General features: G+C 35.3%; 1 protein-coding gene across 4 annotated transcripts in view; it reads right to left on the reverse strand.

Moving 5' to 3' along the window:
- The window catches only part of LOC113226628 (hypoxia-inducible factor 1-alpha), a 128,210-nt gene that overhangs the window by 60,595 nt on the left and 48,896 nt on the right, over window positions 1–18,719 (reverse strand). For all 4 annotated transcript variants that reach the window (XM_026459336.1, XM_026459335.1, XM_026459333.1 and 1 more), the window contains exon 6: window positions 16,017–16,123. In XM_026459336.1, the coding sequence (XP_026315121.1) occupies window positions 16,017–16,123 (107 nt within the window). The remainder of the gene's footprint in view (window positions 1–16,016; window positions 16,124–18,719) is intronic.

The following is an 18,719-nucleotide window of genomic DNA, read 5'->3' on the forward strand; positions in this document are numbered from 1 at the left end:
AAGGTTTGAGGGGCTGGGTAGTGAGCTCGAACACGCCTCTTTAGTTCGTCCATAAATGTTCTATTGGGTTCATATCCGGGCTTCGAGCTGGCCATTGCATGGTGGTAATACCGACGTCATGGAGGTATTCCGTGACGACTCTTGCAGTATGCGCTCTTTCGTTGGCATGCATGAGATAAAATTTCGGCCTACAAAGCCAGCATATGGCATTACTTGAATTTCGAGGCACTGGCGAATGTATCTGTCGGCATTTAATGGTGGCAGCCGCGGCCCCGTCACAACCTCTAGCGCAGTTTTGCCTTCGTTGGACATTCCTCCCCAGACTGTCCATGAACCCCCGCCACAGGTCACTTTCTCTTCAATATAACACTGCACAAAACGCTCTCCTTGTCTTCGGTAGACCTTGTTCCTTCCATCATTACCATAGACCACAATCTTAGTTTCATTAGTGAAGAGTACCTGGTTCTACTGACGTGGAGTCCAATGCATTTGTTCTCGTGCAAATTGGATTTAATCCTAAATGGTTACATAAGTAAATTTCATTTTTTGAACGTTTTTGAAAATTTTTGCCGGCGACGAAACATGTCAAACAAGCCTTTATATAGTTATATACGTTATCTATCACTCTGTGGGTACGTGATATAGTCGTACGTCTAAATGCATTCATGAATAATAATTGATTTGTTTTTGTTACTATGGCAATTGCGTGTAAATAATACGTCCATGACCCCGGATGTGTCAAAAATTACGTGTTACTAATTCCACTGTTGTCACTTTAGTTTCATGTGAACATTTGCGCAAATATTCAACGTTTAGTAATATTTGAGTTTTTTGTTTATTTGCAACATATTTTTCTTTCTTATGATTGGAGAAGAGCCAAGTTAGTGGAGGAAAATTTGGATAATTTAGACAGCTGGTTTTAATAAAGTTGAAAATTTTGTTGGTATGGCGCACATGTTACTTTTTAACTTTTGTTTTTATTATCTTTATCCATCTACTCTTTCATATAGCACAGCTTTGTATTTTTTTCCAATGAAGTGTTAAAGGTGCAAATATTTTTTGTTTTTTAATCTTTGTTAACCGACTTCAAAAAAATTCTCAATTCGAATGTATTTTTTGTGTATCTTACGCGATTACTCCGACATTTTTGAACCGATTTCCATGATTATATTTTTGTTGGAAAGATGGTATCTCAATATTGGTCCCATTTGAATTTGAAGAAAATATTCCACCTGTAGGGTGGCAAATTAAGGGATGAATCCGGGTTATTGGATTTCACCCACGTTCCTTTAATAATAGTTCCTTTAATGTAATTCTACAAACTTGCGAGGTCAGTGTTTTTAATAAAAAAGTTATTTTTAAATAGTATAACAACAACACCGGTTAGTTTAATCTATAAATCACAAGTCAGACAAATAGATGCTCTTATTCTATTGTACACTAACAACACAATTCTAGATGTGTAGGTGGATAAATGCACGATCTAAGTATAGTTAAAGTAAGTTAAACGGTTTGAGAAATTGAAGCTCAAGTGGAGTTAGAGTTCCAACTCCAGCGTAAACAATTTACGTTCATTGTAGGAATCTTATTTAAGCAAGTAATCCGTCTCATGTTAGCAGTAAAGTTCAATTCAACACACAAATATCAAGTGAAATTACAAGCACCAAGAGTGACAGGCTCAGTACCAGTTGCGATTTAAATAAAGCTTTTAGTGGCGCCACAACTGCTATAGACAGGCGTGTCGCACAACATCCGGCGCACAATTAGTTCGTCTCGTCACTTGGAATCATAAAAAAAACAGAAACCTCTGAAAACGGAAAAATTTTCTTCAGCAGTTTTAACGACAAAAATACAAGAATACAAGATGTTTGTTAGTTGAAAAATGTAGTTAACAATGTAGGTATTATATTACAGGTATTATAATATATTATATTAGATAGTACATTTCACCAAAGCTTGGAATACGAATATATTACACACTGCTTATTTCACTTTAGCATGCATTAAAGTTAAATTAAAAAAATATGGTAAACCATACAACAATTGGAGTTTAACCAGAAAATAAGAAGTCAAAAATATAGCATACCTATAATAGTTAAATTTTACATTTTATGTTATCGAGTAAAAAATCATTAATATTGTAATAGCACTGAGTAACTAACAAATTATGCAATTTCATGTTAAATTGTCTACAATTTAATTCTTTAACAGCATCCGGCAATTTATTAAATAATTTGGGTGCTAATGCAAATATCATACTACTGTAAAATTCCAAATTAGGGCGTTATTTGGGCCGTACTTCTATTTTATTTTGTAATTGTTAACAAAAAGAAGACAGCCGTACTTCTTACGGCTACAAACAACGAAACTTATATTTGTGTATGTATACTCAAACTATAAATAGTCATAGGTTTCAATGTCCGCAAAACAGACTACCGTGTGTAAGTGTAAGTATCGTGAAATGTTCACAAGGGACTTATGTAAGCGTTTTCACGTGGTATATTCATCATCGATATCGGGCCAAGTGTGCCGACCTTCGCCGGAGCGCGTGACGCTTGGCCCTAATGAAAATATTTATAACACAACTTTAACGTATTTATGTCGTGAAGTTCTTCATCTTAATCATATGTTTCATCCATCATCAGCATGAATCGGGTTAGTTGTTGATAGTCCATAGGTGGTCAGTCCCAAAAAAAAATATTTACAGGCTGGTTGGTGATAGATAGCAGTATGTCTTTCACTGCTCACCAGTTGGTTTCCACAGATTTTTGTCTTTATTTAAGACTAATCTGAGAGATTAAGGGCTTGGTAAGCTGTAGTATTACAGTAACCTGTATAGGTTTAGTTGCTTAGTACGGTGTCCAGTCAACAAGAGATATAATATTTTATTTTGCTTTTAATGTAAGATTTGCTCCTTGTGTTAAGATAAAATTTATCCAACAAAAATGCACGTCGCGGCACTGGATGGAAAGTGTAGATACGGTCAGAGATGGCACGTGTGTTACCGAGACGGCTCACTTTTTTGTCTTATTGTATTCTAAAGATGAAGTGGTATGAGAAATCGGCAAATCATATTTCACCAACTATACACGTTCGAAGATGATCTTAGAAGATGCCTGTTCACTTTAACCATAAAGATATACAAGTTATATTGTCTGGGGAATAACACGAAACTCGCCAGAATGTACTCTATTTTCTGGAACGCTTACTAGAACCGTTTGTGAGAAGTTGTGAAAAGTATTTCTTTTTATGTAAAAATAGACGAAAATATTATTTACCAGGAACTGCTTATTGAGTATTTGCTCACATCCGATGCGCAAATTCGGAGCGTGGGAGAAAAGGGTCAGAAGTCATTCTAAAATTGTCAACAATATTTTCACGCCAGGGACGCGATACGTGACTTTCCGTGAACAATAAATTCACCGGGATTAAATTTCACAAAAGGTATGAATTTCATTATTTTTCAGTTCTCTATAAGGGCACAAAGCGTCAACGATTGCAAATTACGAGATAGATTAAACAAACCATTTCTGCGCGGTTTGGGCGGCGAATTGAAAATAAACATTTAATTTTTGGATTAGGGCAAAGTGAACTGCTTGTTGGGTAGTTAATCGGACTTGAAAGCAAATACTGTTGTGACAAAAAAATTGGTGAGTTTAATAAAATAAAAAGTTAAAATTCTAAACGGATCTTATTGCGAATGTCATTATTTTTTTTTCATACATTCAGTTATCGCTTTATAAACGAGAATATAAATTTATTGCTTTCATTCAATAATTTTTTGAACTTTCATATCGTGTTTTCTTAATTCCACAGGTTTGAGGTGTACAATTATTGCATCAAAGTATGTATACAAGTTTGACAAAAAATAATCAACAGCAAAGTTGTTACTTTACACGCCAAATTATCAAAATAACGAGGCAAAACCAAGCTTATTAATGTCAAAAACCAAAAACGTAATTAAAATTTAATAAACACGCCGAGAGCTCGGCAAGCCGACGACGTTCTTTAGCTCACATATGTTTCCGTCCTTTATAATTAATAATTTTGTCGCAGCGACTGTAATGTAATGGAATACCACATTCTTATTCTATATATCCTAAGTAAGATTTTTTATATTCAATTTAAATTCAGTAAGTGGATCGACAACTATGAATTAGCCAGTGACAATAACGTTGCAGAGACTGTGATCTAATGGAATACCACATTCTTATCCTATAATAATATATTCTAAGTAAGATTTTTTTACATTCAATTTCAATTCAGTAAGTGGATCGACAACTATCAATTAGCCAGTGACAAATTGGGTTGCAGAAGAAAGAGGAAGATGCGATCCGTGGAAGGTAACTAATGTATTTAGGTAGCACTATAGGTAGATTATTTTTTATCAGTACTCAAAATTTTCAGAGTTTCGAATTCTTAGCTTTACACATACATTTTTTCGGGTCTAAATCGCACATATGTATTTCTTTTTTTTTTACAAACAAACCCACGTTTCGGGCCCTTTACAGGTCCCATGGTCACGGTTGGCTATAAACTGTGACCAAGACTATGAACGGTTGAATACCAGTGGAAGTAAATTACAAAGCCGAAAGTACCCAGTTCAAGTGAGATATGTACAGAATTTAATAATCCTTGATGCTTGATGTTAAGGTTTGAGTTGCCGAATCTGTAGTCTGTATTCCCATGGCGTAAGGACAGTCACAAAATTGAGTATCAATTTGAATATTATTAATGGTGTCCATAAAAGCTTCGTTCTCTATCGACGTGACGATTTTCTTTTATTTTATCGTTTCATACAGAGACTACCGGAAGTACATTTGGGAGTATATGCTGGCTGTTTTTGTCAAAAAAACGTCGTAAGTCGTAACAAAGGTTAGAAAGTTGGGTAAGGGTAAATGGGCAAGGAGCAATAGCTTCTGATTTGATGTTACCATTCAAGCGATAACGAAGATTGAATTTTACACGTAAATCATCATATTTTCGGCAAAGGTTCGCTGGCTGGCCTTGTTGTAGAATTACGTCGGAATAAATTGTTGTCAGCGGCAGTAATGTCATATTGCCACGATATAAATACAATTAAGTAATTGATAAATGAGTGGATTTTGTGACTTTATAATTGTTATTTGTTATGCAAGTTATTGTTTGATGCGAGTGCTTGTATTGAAACCTGAGCAAGCGAAGGCTTCAAAAATAAAAACCTGGGCGCAGCGAGGGTTTCAAGACACGAGACGCAAAACAACTTTAGCGAGGAAAATGGTAGATAATAGAAAAACAGTTGAACTATTACAAAATAATTTAATTTAAAAAAATTAAATTTCGTGCATTTTGCGAAACTCGTAGCAGTAGAGGTTCTTGTGAAATAAGGCGCAATAACGCGCTTACACTCATAGCCTCGTACTAGGGAAACCCTGTATCGCGGGTGCTATGGAGACACATATAGACAACCACAAATTACACCCAAACTCACGAGAGAAATAAATGTAGGCCATACAAATATTTCTCGGCACGGGAATTGAACCCGGGACCACTGCGTGGCAGTCCGGCTTGGTAACCATTCGGCCACAGAGGCAGTTAAGGAGTTTGTCCAGAGAAGCACTGCCACCTTATCTATTTCTGCCGCGAAATCGTAATGTGAGCATTACTGCGTTCTGGTTTTGAAGGGTAAGGGTGCTGGTGAAATCACAGGCACGTGGGACTTGGCACTTTATGTCTCAGGGTGACAGGCGCAGTAAAAAAAACTGGATTCGAGCCCAGTGTGTCACCACGTATAAACTAAATCAAATTTTATTTCTTTCTTCTATAGAGTGAAACTACTAACTTAGGGCATTCCGTGACCGGCTATCGCATTGAAATCGCATAAAAATCGTTACTAAAAGAGTCATTTTAGGTACTAACAAGTACGATTTATTGAAAATCGTAAAGATTCGTGAGATAGCATCAATTGTGTTGTCAACTTCTGTCGCTTTCAAATCTTTATTAGGGTTTGCCGACGGTGTAGATAAAATATGTATTTTAATCTAGATCTTCCATAAAATGGAACGATAAAAAAGTGCTTTCCTTGGATTACAATTTACATTGCGAAATATACACATTAGACATATATAGCGGGACACTAGTATAATAAATGATTATCACTAATATCAGGTTTCTTACCACGGTATGACTTCTTTTTATTTTCCCGATATTTCGGAACGGTTGCACGCTCCATGGCAACGGGTTGACTGGCAAATCATTTAGTGAATAACCACGAAAGTCTTAAAACTATACTAGTATAATATCCGAAATAAAGTGCATTTTCAAATGTTATCTTTTTATTCTAGGTTTAATTTTAAAAATAAAATATTAGTCGATTGTCATTTTTTTCATTAATTTGTTTTAATTTCCTATTAATGCGGTTGTAAGATTTCATTTTAATAATCTTAAATGTTACAATTTTATTAATTTTCAACCATATTTGCTTCGTCACAGAATCTAAAAAATGCATTTATATTAATTATATTTTTTAATTTGAGTAATTATTATGTAATTAGTTAATTTAATTGCGTTTTATGCCTAATTCTTATTCTATCTTATGTAAACTTTACTATTTTATATTGTTGTGTGTATTCTATGTGTGTATTCTAACTGTTATTACGCTTAATGTGCAGGTTAACCCATAGTTAATCCATACTTATTCTAACCGACTTAAAAAAAGGAGGAGGATCTCAATTCGACTGTACTTTTTTGTGTGTATGTCACGCAATTACTCCGGTATTTGAGAGCCGATTTCGATGATTCTTTTTTTGTTGGGAAGAGGGTATCTTAGTATTGGTCCCACATAAATTTGAAGAAAGTATTCCACTTCTAAGGGTGGCAAACTAGGGGATGAATCCAGTTTCGCACATTTTCCGATAACCGATTTCAATAAAATCGTAGTTTTTTTTATAAAAATGTTATTTTATGATAATAAGTACCATACGCCTGTCCATAACAGTTGCTATGCTACTCAAAGCTTGAAATCGCTATGATCTCATCACCCTGACACATAAATTGACAAGTCACAAGTGCCTGTAATTTCACGAATACATACCCTTCAAAAGAGGAACGCAGTAATGCTCACATTACTGCTTGGTGGTAGAAATAGGCACGGTGGCAAGCATTTCCCTAGACCCTATACTTGATAAAGAGAGCGCCACTTAGCAATTGGCAACTTAACAAAGGACGCTTCACGAATACCTAAACATATTATTACAAACTCAATCAAGAACAGACGATGCCTAAACGAATTTCGTTAGGTTGCGTGTGGCAACGTTACACAATACCTATAAAAATCGTATTATTATGTTCGAGCCAACATAGGGATGATTTTGACACCAGCCCGTTACACCAAGTACCAAGTACTTCCATCTCACCTGATGGAAAGTGACGATGAAGTCTACGACACACCTACATAATGTCTAGTCACTCTCGCCTTGAAAAGGCCCAAGTTTTAGCGTCCGGACCGGAATAAGGACTTATTTCTCGGCAGACATGCACAACATTATAATTGTCAAAATAGGAAACAATTATATCTAATTGTATGAACTTGAACATCGTATTCATTAGGTTTATTCCCAGTAGTTCCGTGTACTCAGGTCCACATGGAACAATTGAAACCCAAAAGTTCCACACATGGAACTAGTTCATTAGGGTTAAATAGTATTTATAAAGCCGAAATTAATTTGATATCTGTATTTGTATTGCCATTAACTGTGTTAGTTTGTATTTACTGTCTCGGTCACCTATATCGTTAAGTTCTAAGGCTTTTACTTTTGGAACCATAGCAGTGGCAGTGCAACTCAGAACATCAATTCCATAGATATATTCAATTCACAAAAATCGGAGAGGCTTTGTCACTGCGCCCGTCACCCTGAGACATAAATTGACAAGTCCCATGTGCCAGTAATTACACCAACACTCTTACCCTTCAAAACCGAAACGAGGTAATCTTGGTACTTGGTGTAACGGGCTAGTGTCCGCAACTCGACGTCAAGGCGCCTATTTTGCGTGTGGAAAACGAGGTAATATGCTCACATTACTGGTTGGCGGCAGAAATAAGTAATGTGGCATGACTCTTTCACAGAGAGCTGTGGCCTAACCATAAACTTTTATTACAGTTCAATATAGGTTCGTAACGACAAAAAAGCGGGATGGTGATGCACACTTCATGTAGCGCTGTCTCATAACGATTCATTTTAGGTTCTAAACTCAATCGTAATAAGAGTTCATGGTAAGGCCCCTGTACTTTATATTTTTTAAGTCTAGTGACGTCCCGCAAATAACAGGATCGTGCTGTTATATTATTAGTGACAATTTTATGTATATTAAGATGAATACTTTGGTTAGCAAATATTTTATCAAAGAGGCCTTTCATTAGAATACTTATTTCTATAATTCTTAATTTATTTTTTCAGTAAGCTGACAATATTACTAACAACTAGTGTCGCAAATGAAATCGCGATTTTGTATGTAGTTTCGTAATATCAGCAGTAATAAGTTTAGTCTGTTATGATATGACCTAAGCGTAGGGAACTAGCCTGGCAGTTCAGGCGTCATAAATTCTGAAGGTGAGATATCAGTAGTCTGTTGGGAGTACACTGGTTGATTGGAACTACAGTTAGTAAGCTTGAACAATGTTGATTGTTAACTCAGATACAGTATTTATTGTCATGATGACCTGAAGATAGGGTATGATTAAGCAGTAACTAGATTTAGAATGAAAATTTCTACTGAAAGTATAAGGGCCATGAAGTGGTGGAAAAGTAAGGGCTGTAGGAATGTGTGGAGGGCCATTACTAGGGATCAGAGAATCCCATTAGTTCAGATCCAGAGGATCAATATGAGGTCTAGGGCGTGTTAAGACAATGATAGTACTACTTGGTACTTGGTGTAACGGGCTGGTGTCCGCATCTCGACGTCAAGGCGCCTATTTTGCGTGTGACAATGGTAGTAAGTCTTATGAAGTTGAATGAAGTTGGAAGAGGCATATGACAAGAACTGATTCTCTATTAAAGGCTGTTGTGATAGAAAATAATGTCTCATGTTTAATTTACATTACCATAGGACCTTGTGATAGTGATGACAGCGTGGTGATAGCTAGTACCATACCATACTAATGCTATAGTGATGTTAACTTAATTTACAGGTGTTCGTTACAACTCCAAAACGATCTATCAAAATCACCATGCTATGTTGTCTCGAGTATACAGATTATCGTTTAGCGAATAACCAAAGTATTGACATCGAATTTCCATAGATTTGGTGCAGTTAACAGAACATGAAATTGTTCAGCAGTTCCCAATAATAACGTATCAAACTCGAAATTGACTTGTCGACTGTCGTAAATATCGTAAACTTATTCAAATAAGGTTCCCCACTCCAATCTTGGGATTATACGACAAGGCCTATGTTCGTACGAGAGTGACAGATATTATGCGTAAGTTTCACAAATAAGATTTCTACTCGACTCATAATGCCGCTTCCATTGTAACGTTATTAATTTACGTCTGTTTAACTGTGTGGTATTCTGATCATACGGGTTGTCTCTGGAGACAGCCATTTTGTTTAATATATACTTTGTCTATTAAATTAAGAAACATGATATTTTGATTATAGGTTTATTTTATGAAGTTGGCACAAAATAAAAAGTTTTTTGTTAGTCATTCTCTACTAGAGTGATGAGGCTGCAAAGCTATGTAGACTATGGAATTTTTGCCACTTAAGCTTGTTAATACATATTTATTAAAAGAAAAAATTAACAAAAAATTATTATTATACCTATATAAAGCCGTACTGATCTGATGATGAAAGTGGTCGAACGATTACCTTGCTGATCTGCCATGCAGAGGTCCCTAGTTCGATACCTGGATAGAGAGAAATATTTATATGGCCTACTTTTATTTTTCCCGCGAGTTTGGGTGTAATTTGTGGTTGTCTATGTGTGTGTCCGTGGCACCCCAAATACAGGGATTTCCTTGTGTGAGGTCATGACGGTGTATGCATTTTTATTATTAAATCCGGTGTACCGGCCCAATAGACACGTGATTATAAATATTTCACCCTTGATGTAATAATAAAGATGGAGAGGAGATGTTGTGTTTTGAAAGGAGAAAGAGCTACGAAATCAAAGAAGTTGAGAATTACTATGTAAATAATAGTTTCATATTTCTAATAGAATGTTTCGGATGTTAATCGTCAAGCACGATCCGATCGTAGCAAAGTAGTAAATTAGTAGTACATTAGAATTATTATCTTCTTCGTTCATAGAATGAACAGTTTAATCATGCAGAAGCTACAACACTCATGAAAAATCTTCAACATATTCCTCTTTGTATCCTCTTTTGTTAGAATTTCTTGTGAAAGAGTTCGTCCAGTGTAGTACCTACTGTCATCTTATCTATTTCTGCCGCCAAGCAGTAATGTGTGCATTAGTGTGTTCCGATTTTGAAGAGTAAGGGTGCTGGTGAAATTACAAGCACAAGCGACTTGGCCACTGTCTCAGGATGACGGGCGCAGTGGCAGTGCCCCTCAGATCTTTGCGATTTTTAACTCTGAGTGACACTGCAACTGTTATGGACAGGCGTGTAGTTTACCATCAGGCGCAAGACTTGTTCGTCCCGTCACTTGATATTATAAAAAAAAAATACCTAAAGTTTCTCACGCCAAGTCCTGGAACACCTAACATTCTGGTGTGATCAGAGGATTTCTCAATTGTAAGCAGTATTTTACAGAAAACCACGTGTAATTCCCGAAAGGATGCAAGCTATTTGACGCTACTTCACATTATAACAGATTTTATAGCCTTCTTGAAGACGCATATCCTTGTAACGAGGAAAAGTGTACTTAGGGGAACAATAAGCCTTTCGCGTGTAGAGAGCAGTATATTTATTCCCGTTCAGTGTGTTCAAAATGTTTGAGGATTTTCATAATTTCACTCACAAGTCCGAATAATTAGGGAACCCTAAAAAGGGTAATATTTCATAGCAAAATTATATTTTTGTTGTTCAGCATTTTCTTAACTGAATAAGCTGAGTAGGTAATAAATTTTTTAAGACCTTATTTCAGTTTTGTACAAGGTAGTAAGCTAAACAATCAAGATCAATTAGGGAAAATTTCTGCCTGTCGAAGGGCTCGTGTATGCCGTGTTTATCTGAATTGCTTTTAATAGGTCGACCGTCACCTAGATTTCCTCGGTCACGGTCACTTAAATATCTAGTACAGCCATTGTCAAAAGTTTTCTGAACATTCAATCCACCAGAACACCAAAGATAATCTTATCTACACGTTCCAGTGGGTAAATTGTATTGCAAGTTAAATAAAAATCAACCTTAATCTTAACAATACTTTAAGGTGCAATTAAGATCTCAAACTGAAAACATAAATACGTGCCATGAATTCATTGACTTCACGAGTTCTTAGGTTTTCGCGATTGTTACACATGGGAAATGAAACTATTTTTCCGGATTTAAATCGCTTATATTTGTTTTTTCAAACAAACCGACGACGTTTCCGGCCCTTTACAGGTCCCATGGTCACGGTTGACATTATTTTCATTCCTTGACTTAAGTTTTTATATTTAGGGCATTGAAGATGGAAACACACCCTTTTCAATGTTTGCGTATTCACAATGAGTTTGACCGTTTACTTAATTTTGGTACTACGTACGTACGATAATGTTCAAATGAAACAAAGGCACTTGACAGTTTTACGGCAAAAAGTCATGACTATAAAGTGACAATCATTTAGAAACTACCCGAGTAAGAGGTTTTAATACAGAAAGCGGTCATAACTGCTCTCAGCCAGTGCATCGAAAAAAAATATTTTTTTTACACGCACAAACCTTTCACATACACTGCTGATTGTAGCAATATTTTCGGAGATATTGACTTAAGTAAGCGAGGAATGTAGAACAAAAGATGGAATAGCCGTAAGACGTTCTTTCCATAAGAATTAGGGGTTAAAAAACGTGGTAAACGCGGTCGGAATATGAAAATGAACGGCCAGTTACGTGTAATTCCAAAAAATGGTTCGTGCAGAGTCGTTGCGTAACATTTAGGCTTAGTCTTGAAACAGAAAACGCTTTTTTATAGTCGTCAAGACTTCTATTACACTCGGTAACATAAACATTGGCTAATTTACGTAGTTTAGGAGAAATGCTGCTAGAAAGCATTAAACCGATATTGTGTATTTCCAACTTTATTTGTTACAATGTTATAAAAATTTGACTGTCGAGTAATATAAAAACAAAATCATTTGTTTCTTTATGATATACATGTTATAAAGACGTTAAACGATGAATTTTGAATCACGTGAGCCACCTTACAGCAAACCAAGTTTTCATGTAATTTTCATGCAATGATTTGTAAATACTAGAATGAAGTATATCATGCACTCCAATTAATCGCAACCTAATGCTAATAAAACATAATAACAATAATAAAATATATCAAATTAAAAAAAAATCAATAACAGATTTAATAAGTTTGTCTAATTTGAAAAATTGAAGAGCACTTGAAATGATATGTAAATTTTATAACAAATCTTCAATATTGTAAAATATCTATCGTTCAGGTTATTAAATAATAATGTCTTAAACTCGTCGTCAGCTAAATACGTAAACCTCGTAACCGCCATTGATGTGAACTTTGAATAGGCACAAAAAACAGAATTACTAGAAATAATCCTATGACAATCGTTGATTATATGTACCCTTTACTTTGTAACTAAAAACGGGGCCTACAAATTATACAATGTGTTGATTTGCATTCTCGCCATATTTACAGAGGTCAAACTAAACCCAAATCTGTAAAAAAATAAATCGAAAAAATAAAAAATTCGTGAAACGTTTTTAGTTTACGCCGAGGATACGAGTGTCGAAATTTCTGCTTTCAAAGTTGTTGTCTAATGTTGAAACGAAACTCACGTGCGAATCTCTGCATAGCTGAAGCTAGGTACTTCAAGCAATACTTTCATGTAACTTAAAGTTGGTAAGTACCAAATCTAAGTTACAAAAAACTTTTTTAAGTCAACTTTTCTAATTAAGGTAAATAAAAAGTAAATTATAACAATACTAGTACATAATCATAATTAAAAAAATAGGTAAATAAGCGATCTGGAAAGATTATCGTAACGTATCGCTCGGTGAGCAGGTGGTGAGGTCACTGTCCTTGCGTGGTATACAACTTCGAGACAATTTTGCAAAACTTTACTAGATACAAATTACAATTAACCAGAATATTGAACAGAATAATTTTTTAAATATTTTTAGATGATTTAGCATTATTGCCATTATTAATTTCTTAAATATGGCGAGAATGCAAATCAACACTGTATTTTAAGCTTTGATTGCCCGATATTGCGCTTGAAAAGTAAAAAAGGGATATCGTCCAAAAACGGGGTTATGCAGTTTTCAAATTTACGTTTAACGATAACGATCACACCGAAAGCTGATAAACAAACTTTCGAGGCCTGTTAGAAAAAAAATATATATTTTTTACAGTTCTGTACACTTTGAACTCAGCTATCTCGAGTCACAGGCCGATCGTCTAATTCAAAATTTAGTCTTCGTTCGTCGGTTGATGATGATATATAATTTATGAATATTTGCCAATGGAACATTTCTTTATTTCATTGCGGTATTCTTGGGATCATTCGAGATCTATAATTTTTAGCAAGATATCTTGGCTTTTTGCCCTATACATTCTTGTATTCTTTTATAATTAGATACTAGAACGCCCGATTTAAAAACATCAAAGAAACGTATAACTTCTTAACGACAATTATCACGTCTATTTAAATACGTAACAAAATAAAATACCGCTTTATAAATAAAAATCCTAGACCATGACCAAAGTCAAGGTTGGCCTACAGTGTTTTGCTGCGGTCATCAAATAAATATCATATAGGTAGCGTATATCCTATTTAGTATGGAAATTTAAGTCTTCTTCCAATGAACCATTTAAAGTAGTATTGTCGGTTGTTACTGTGAGTGTATATTCGTTCCTTACACACATAAATAATGAAATTCTGAATCGAATTAAGTATTTTTTCCCGTCATAACATTAGTTATACTGGGGATGATTTGGTTCGATTCTGTAATTTGTGGTTGTCTATGTGTGTGTCCATGGCACCCGCCATCCAGGGTTTACCTAGTGCGGGGCTAAGTTGATTGTGTGCGTTATTATTATAATAATTTTGTAGAAAACGGAATAAAATAACGTTTAAAAATAGTACATTTATGTATATGTATATACCGATGCAATCGCCTAAATATCCCAAGTGTAGAGATGCGAAAGCGCGATTGTGAGATGCTGTTACAGTCGCCGTGTGTAACCGCTCTAAAGTCTGAAGTTTTTGGAACGTCAATATATTGTAACGCGGTACTAGTGAATATTGAAGCGCTAGGTTTCTATTTTAGGCGCGTTGTATTAAACAAGTCCTAAATTTGGCTTCAAGACCTATCTGAGATGTCAATCAGCGATATGCACCACCATTTTTCCCATATAATAGACCATAGGCATCGGCATCTTAGATGAAACCTGCTCAGCTTACCAAGCACTGTCTTTGATTGATTAGGATTTAATAAAAGATCTTGAACAGCAAATTTGAATGCAGAGTGATGAGTAATCGACTAATCGTCGATATGGACCAAAAGATGTAATTATTATTAAAAACAGTTGATTTAGGCAAGTGAGTTCTTAATAATCTGTATTTGTCACGGATTTAGTTATACGGGTCCAAATGTACAAAGTACAATGGTGAACTTTTTTGTCAATTTTACCAATTTCTCGCGGGGCATTTTGAAGAAGAAATTATCGACTATCACAAATCGGTCGAATCAGTAAATATGATATAACGTGAAGTAAATGTGGACCATATCCATAAGTAGGAACCAAATTTCCTTTTTGGCGGCTAGATGTCGCTCAAAATTAAGAAACTAAGAATCTGATAGTTGTAGATATCATCCGGTTACATTCTAATTAGTCATTAGTTTCTTTTAAATATGATTTTATTTCCAGACTTAGATAGGCAGCTATTATAATTTGAAAAACCTAATGCATTTATTTTGTTCAAACTTGTAATTAAGACATTGGAAGACGCTAAAGAATTTTTTTAACTATGATATGACATGCCATTCTTATTTCTATACGATTCGCCGCGTAATAGTCTCTGAATTTTATACGTAAAAATATTATGCGATTCAGTAATTGTGTTTCATAGGGTTCTGTGTTGTTTTGTAAAATAAAGCATTTTTGTCAAAGTTATTCTGCAGCTGTGTAGCTACCTGGCGGAAGGCCAGAGATCTGAAATAGTACGCAGTGATAACAGGTATGAAAACTTGTATATATTGCATATACATAATATATTAACTATAACATTGTAGGCACCATGTAGGTTGATCATATTTATAGAAAACCTTGAAGGCTGTGAACAACGGTTATCTATGTAGCTAACGCAACAATATGAACATGCTTTACAGATTACGTTTTTAATAAGTATACTTGTTAACGATAAATCTGTGTATTATAAAAGGTGAACAAACCCCTAATATGTAATGTAAGTCGTGTAAAATGTGTAATTGTACGCCTTGTATGAAAACTAAACATTGACATTTTGTAATTTCTTTTTTAAATCATTCATTATATGCAGAATATCAAAATAATCTCGTTTAGAAAACGATCTCCGTCACCTTGAATAAACTCGTAATATAGAGGATATTACAAATTACGTAACGTATAAAGGCTGACATATCGCATGGCAGAACCCAATTTGTCTAGAATCATCAATCACATACTTGTTCCGCCATCTATGTTACAACGACGGTATCAAAACTGACGTTTCTTTTCGTACCGGAAACCTTTTATAGATGGCGCTGTCTGAACTCCGTACACCAAAAATTTTACATGTAAGTACCGCAAAAATCCTATAGAGGAGTGTCGATCGACAAAAAAATGGTGCAATAAAATGCGGCAAATTTATAGAAATAATGCACTTACGAGATTTGAATTGTTGTGCCAGCATAGCACTGTCAGCGGCATGGTGGTAGTCGTATAGAGAACGACCGGCCAATTCTTCCGGCTCGAAGCCTAAAATGTTGAGTAATCTAGAACAAAGTAATCTTGTAAGGAATAGAATATTAAGAAATTAGGTGTAAAGACAAACTAATAAAATTATGACAAAAAGGGAATAGGAAAAAAAAGAATTTCTTATGATAGTATAAAATAGTCCATGGACTGTATAGTATTTGATTTAATTATTTTAATTCAAAATTTTATGGAAATTATTGAATTATTGCGAATTTTCTTAATCACAAGGCATTATGGCAGAAGGCTCAATATACAATATACTTACAGCTAATATAAAATAAACTTCAATAGTTAAGACTACTTAAGCTACTTTGTTTATGGAGTAAAAATGTGCCAAAAAAACCAATTTTTGTAAAAATTGAAAAAGTTATCATACTTCTAGAATTCCGGTTTTTGTGCGATATCAAGCAGAGAAGTTTCTAGATAGTACGACATCTTCGCCAGGAAGTTAAAAAACTAGCTATAAAAGGAAAGTCCTTCGTTCCAAAGGTCATTTCCCAATGTGACCTAAAACCTAAACTTTAGTTTATAATTACCGGTTACCCATACATAGGTAACCTTGAATGACCTATCCTTTCCTGAATCACCCAATAGTTCCTGCAACAATATGCACCGGTTCGGCAATAAAAAGTATAGCTCGGATTTTAATAAATGACAACAACATCTGACCAAAACCGCCGCTTATTTTCAATGAAAATACTTACAACATTATAATTTGAATGTCCCGCCATTGTCAACACTTCAATCACAAGTAATATTGAATCAATAGCATATTCCTGACACTTTCACATATTTTATATCACAAATAAATCACTTAGCACCACACATCCATCAGATCAATACCAAATGCCACTCATGCTTATCGCGAACTGTGTACAAAACCGCGAAATCACATCATGTTTAACCTACAAAATACATTTGAAGGTGATATTTTTGTTGATATTACACGGCCACGAGAGAAGATGGCTTCGTTAGGTCGACGGTATTTAATTCGATTTGTTGCCTAAATTTAGCCAGGTAATACGAGAGTGAAACTGCTTTTTAGCGCCATCTCACGGACGACGTGGAAGTTATTTGGTATTGCTTGCTAGCATGGAGTAACAAGTTGCTACTGACCATACTGCTTACAAAACGTCGGTAAATAGCACATTTGTCAATGTATTTCTTCGATAATAAATTACATTTGCTACGTATCAGGGAAGTTTTTTTTTCTTTAATTTCAGATGTGGAAATGTTGGTTAATGTTAATACTACAATGTACGCATATCCGACCTTTATATTCATCAATTGACACGTTAAATGACAGAAACCGACAATATAAGTGTTGATATTGGGAATAACTACAGGTGTTTCATGGCTAATTAGGAGATGCTATGTTACTCAAAGGAATTAATGCTTATAATTGATTCTTACGATAGCCATCATAAAAATACTGGACGATTTATTATTTCTACATGAAGTAAAATATCCCTTGTACAAAATTTAAAATACTTTCCCCCTGTTTCTTAAAACTTTGGGACGCCCTATATTCTTAAATGTATAACTGACGCCCACAGTGGTCGAGCAGGTTAGCGCTGGGCGCAAGATCTAGAGAGAACTAGATGGTCCTGGGGTCGATTCGGTTGGACTCATTTGGAACACAAACTTTCCAAAGCGGGTCTGGATACTATATTATACTGTGAGTGGTGCCCAGGAGTTAATTTAGTACTCATAGTACAGGGAACTCCTTAACTAGTTGGTGGTATGGCATGTCAAATATTGATGCTTGTAGGTGAATTTTTAATTAAAAACAGTAAACTGACGTGCGTGTTGCTAGTTTTTGATAGAAATGGAAATAGTGTTGATACAAAGATAGAACAAACACAAAGAAAAAATCCTTCGATCCGGCTGAACTTAGACCAGCGACATTTAGCCAAATCGGGGAAATCGCTCTTCAAACTGAGCTACGGAACGTGTTAGCAGACCTCACGAATTTCTCTATAAGTTTGTTGCAGATCTTTGTCATTGGTTTCAACGACTTTTTTTGTCGTAGCGCCACCTGTGAAAAACCTATGAAAGTTTCTTCTTCACTCTGCTAGGTAGTTTTACAGCTACCAGCTGCTGGCAAGAGATAACTCGATGATTAATTGCAACATTTAATTAAAATAGTATCGTCTTAGGGGATCAACTTTACTGACTCACTCAGTAGTTCATCAAGGTGAATTATATTATTATGTTTTTAATCACTTGAAGGTATTAATTTAAAATAAAATCAAGAATTTGATAACGGAAAAATTATAGGAGTACCATCAATTATTATCAGCCTATCGTAATCCACTGCTGGAAGTGCATCATTTCGCCTTACAAATCCTCAGTTTGTCGCATCCATCGGCCTTTCGCAGATCGTCACTTCATTTGGCCAGAGAGTATCCTAACACTGCGTTTGCAAAGCCCTAGGCTCCACTCAGGAATTAATTTCCCCCATCGGATATCCGTCTTTCAACAGTTATGGCCAGCCTACAGCCACTTCAGTTTCTATTTCAGTGGGCTGGTTAAGAACTGAACTATATGTCAGTACACAATAAACATAGCAACATTTCACAGTGACATGAGCAGCCGTCAGTTTGCCATCTC

Source organism: Hyposmocoma kahamanoa, unplaced genomic scaffold, assembly GCF_003589595.1.
Source record: "Hyposmocoma kahamanoa isolate Upper Pololo Valley unplaced genomic scaffold, ASM358959v1 192, whole genome shotgun sequence".
Taxonomy (NCBI): domain Eukaryota; kingdom Metazoa; phylum Arthropoda; class Insecta; order Lepidoptera; family Cosmopterigidae; genus Hyposmocoma; species Hyposmocoma kahamanoa.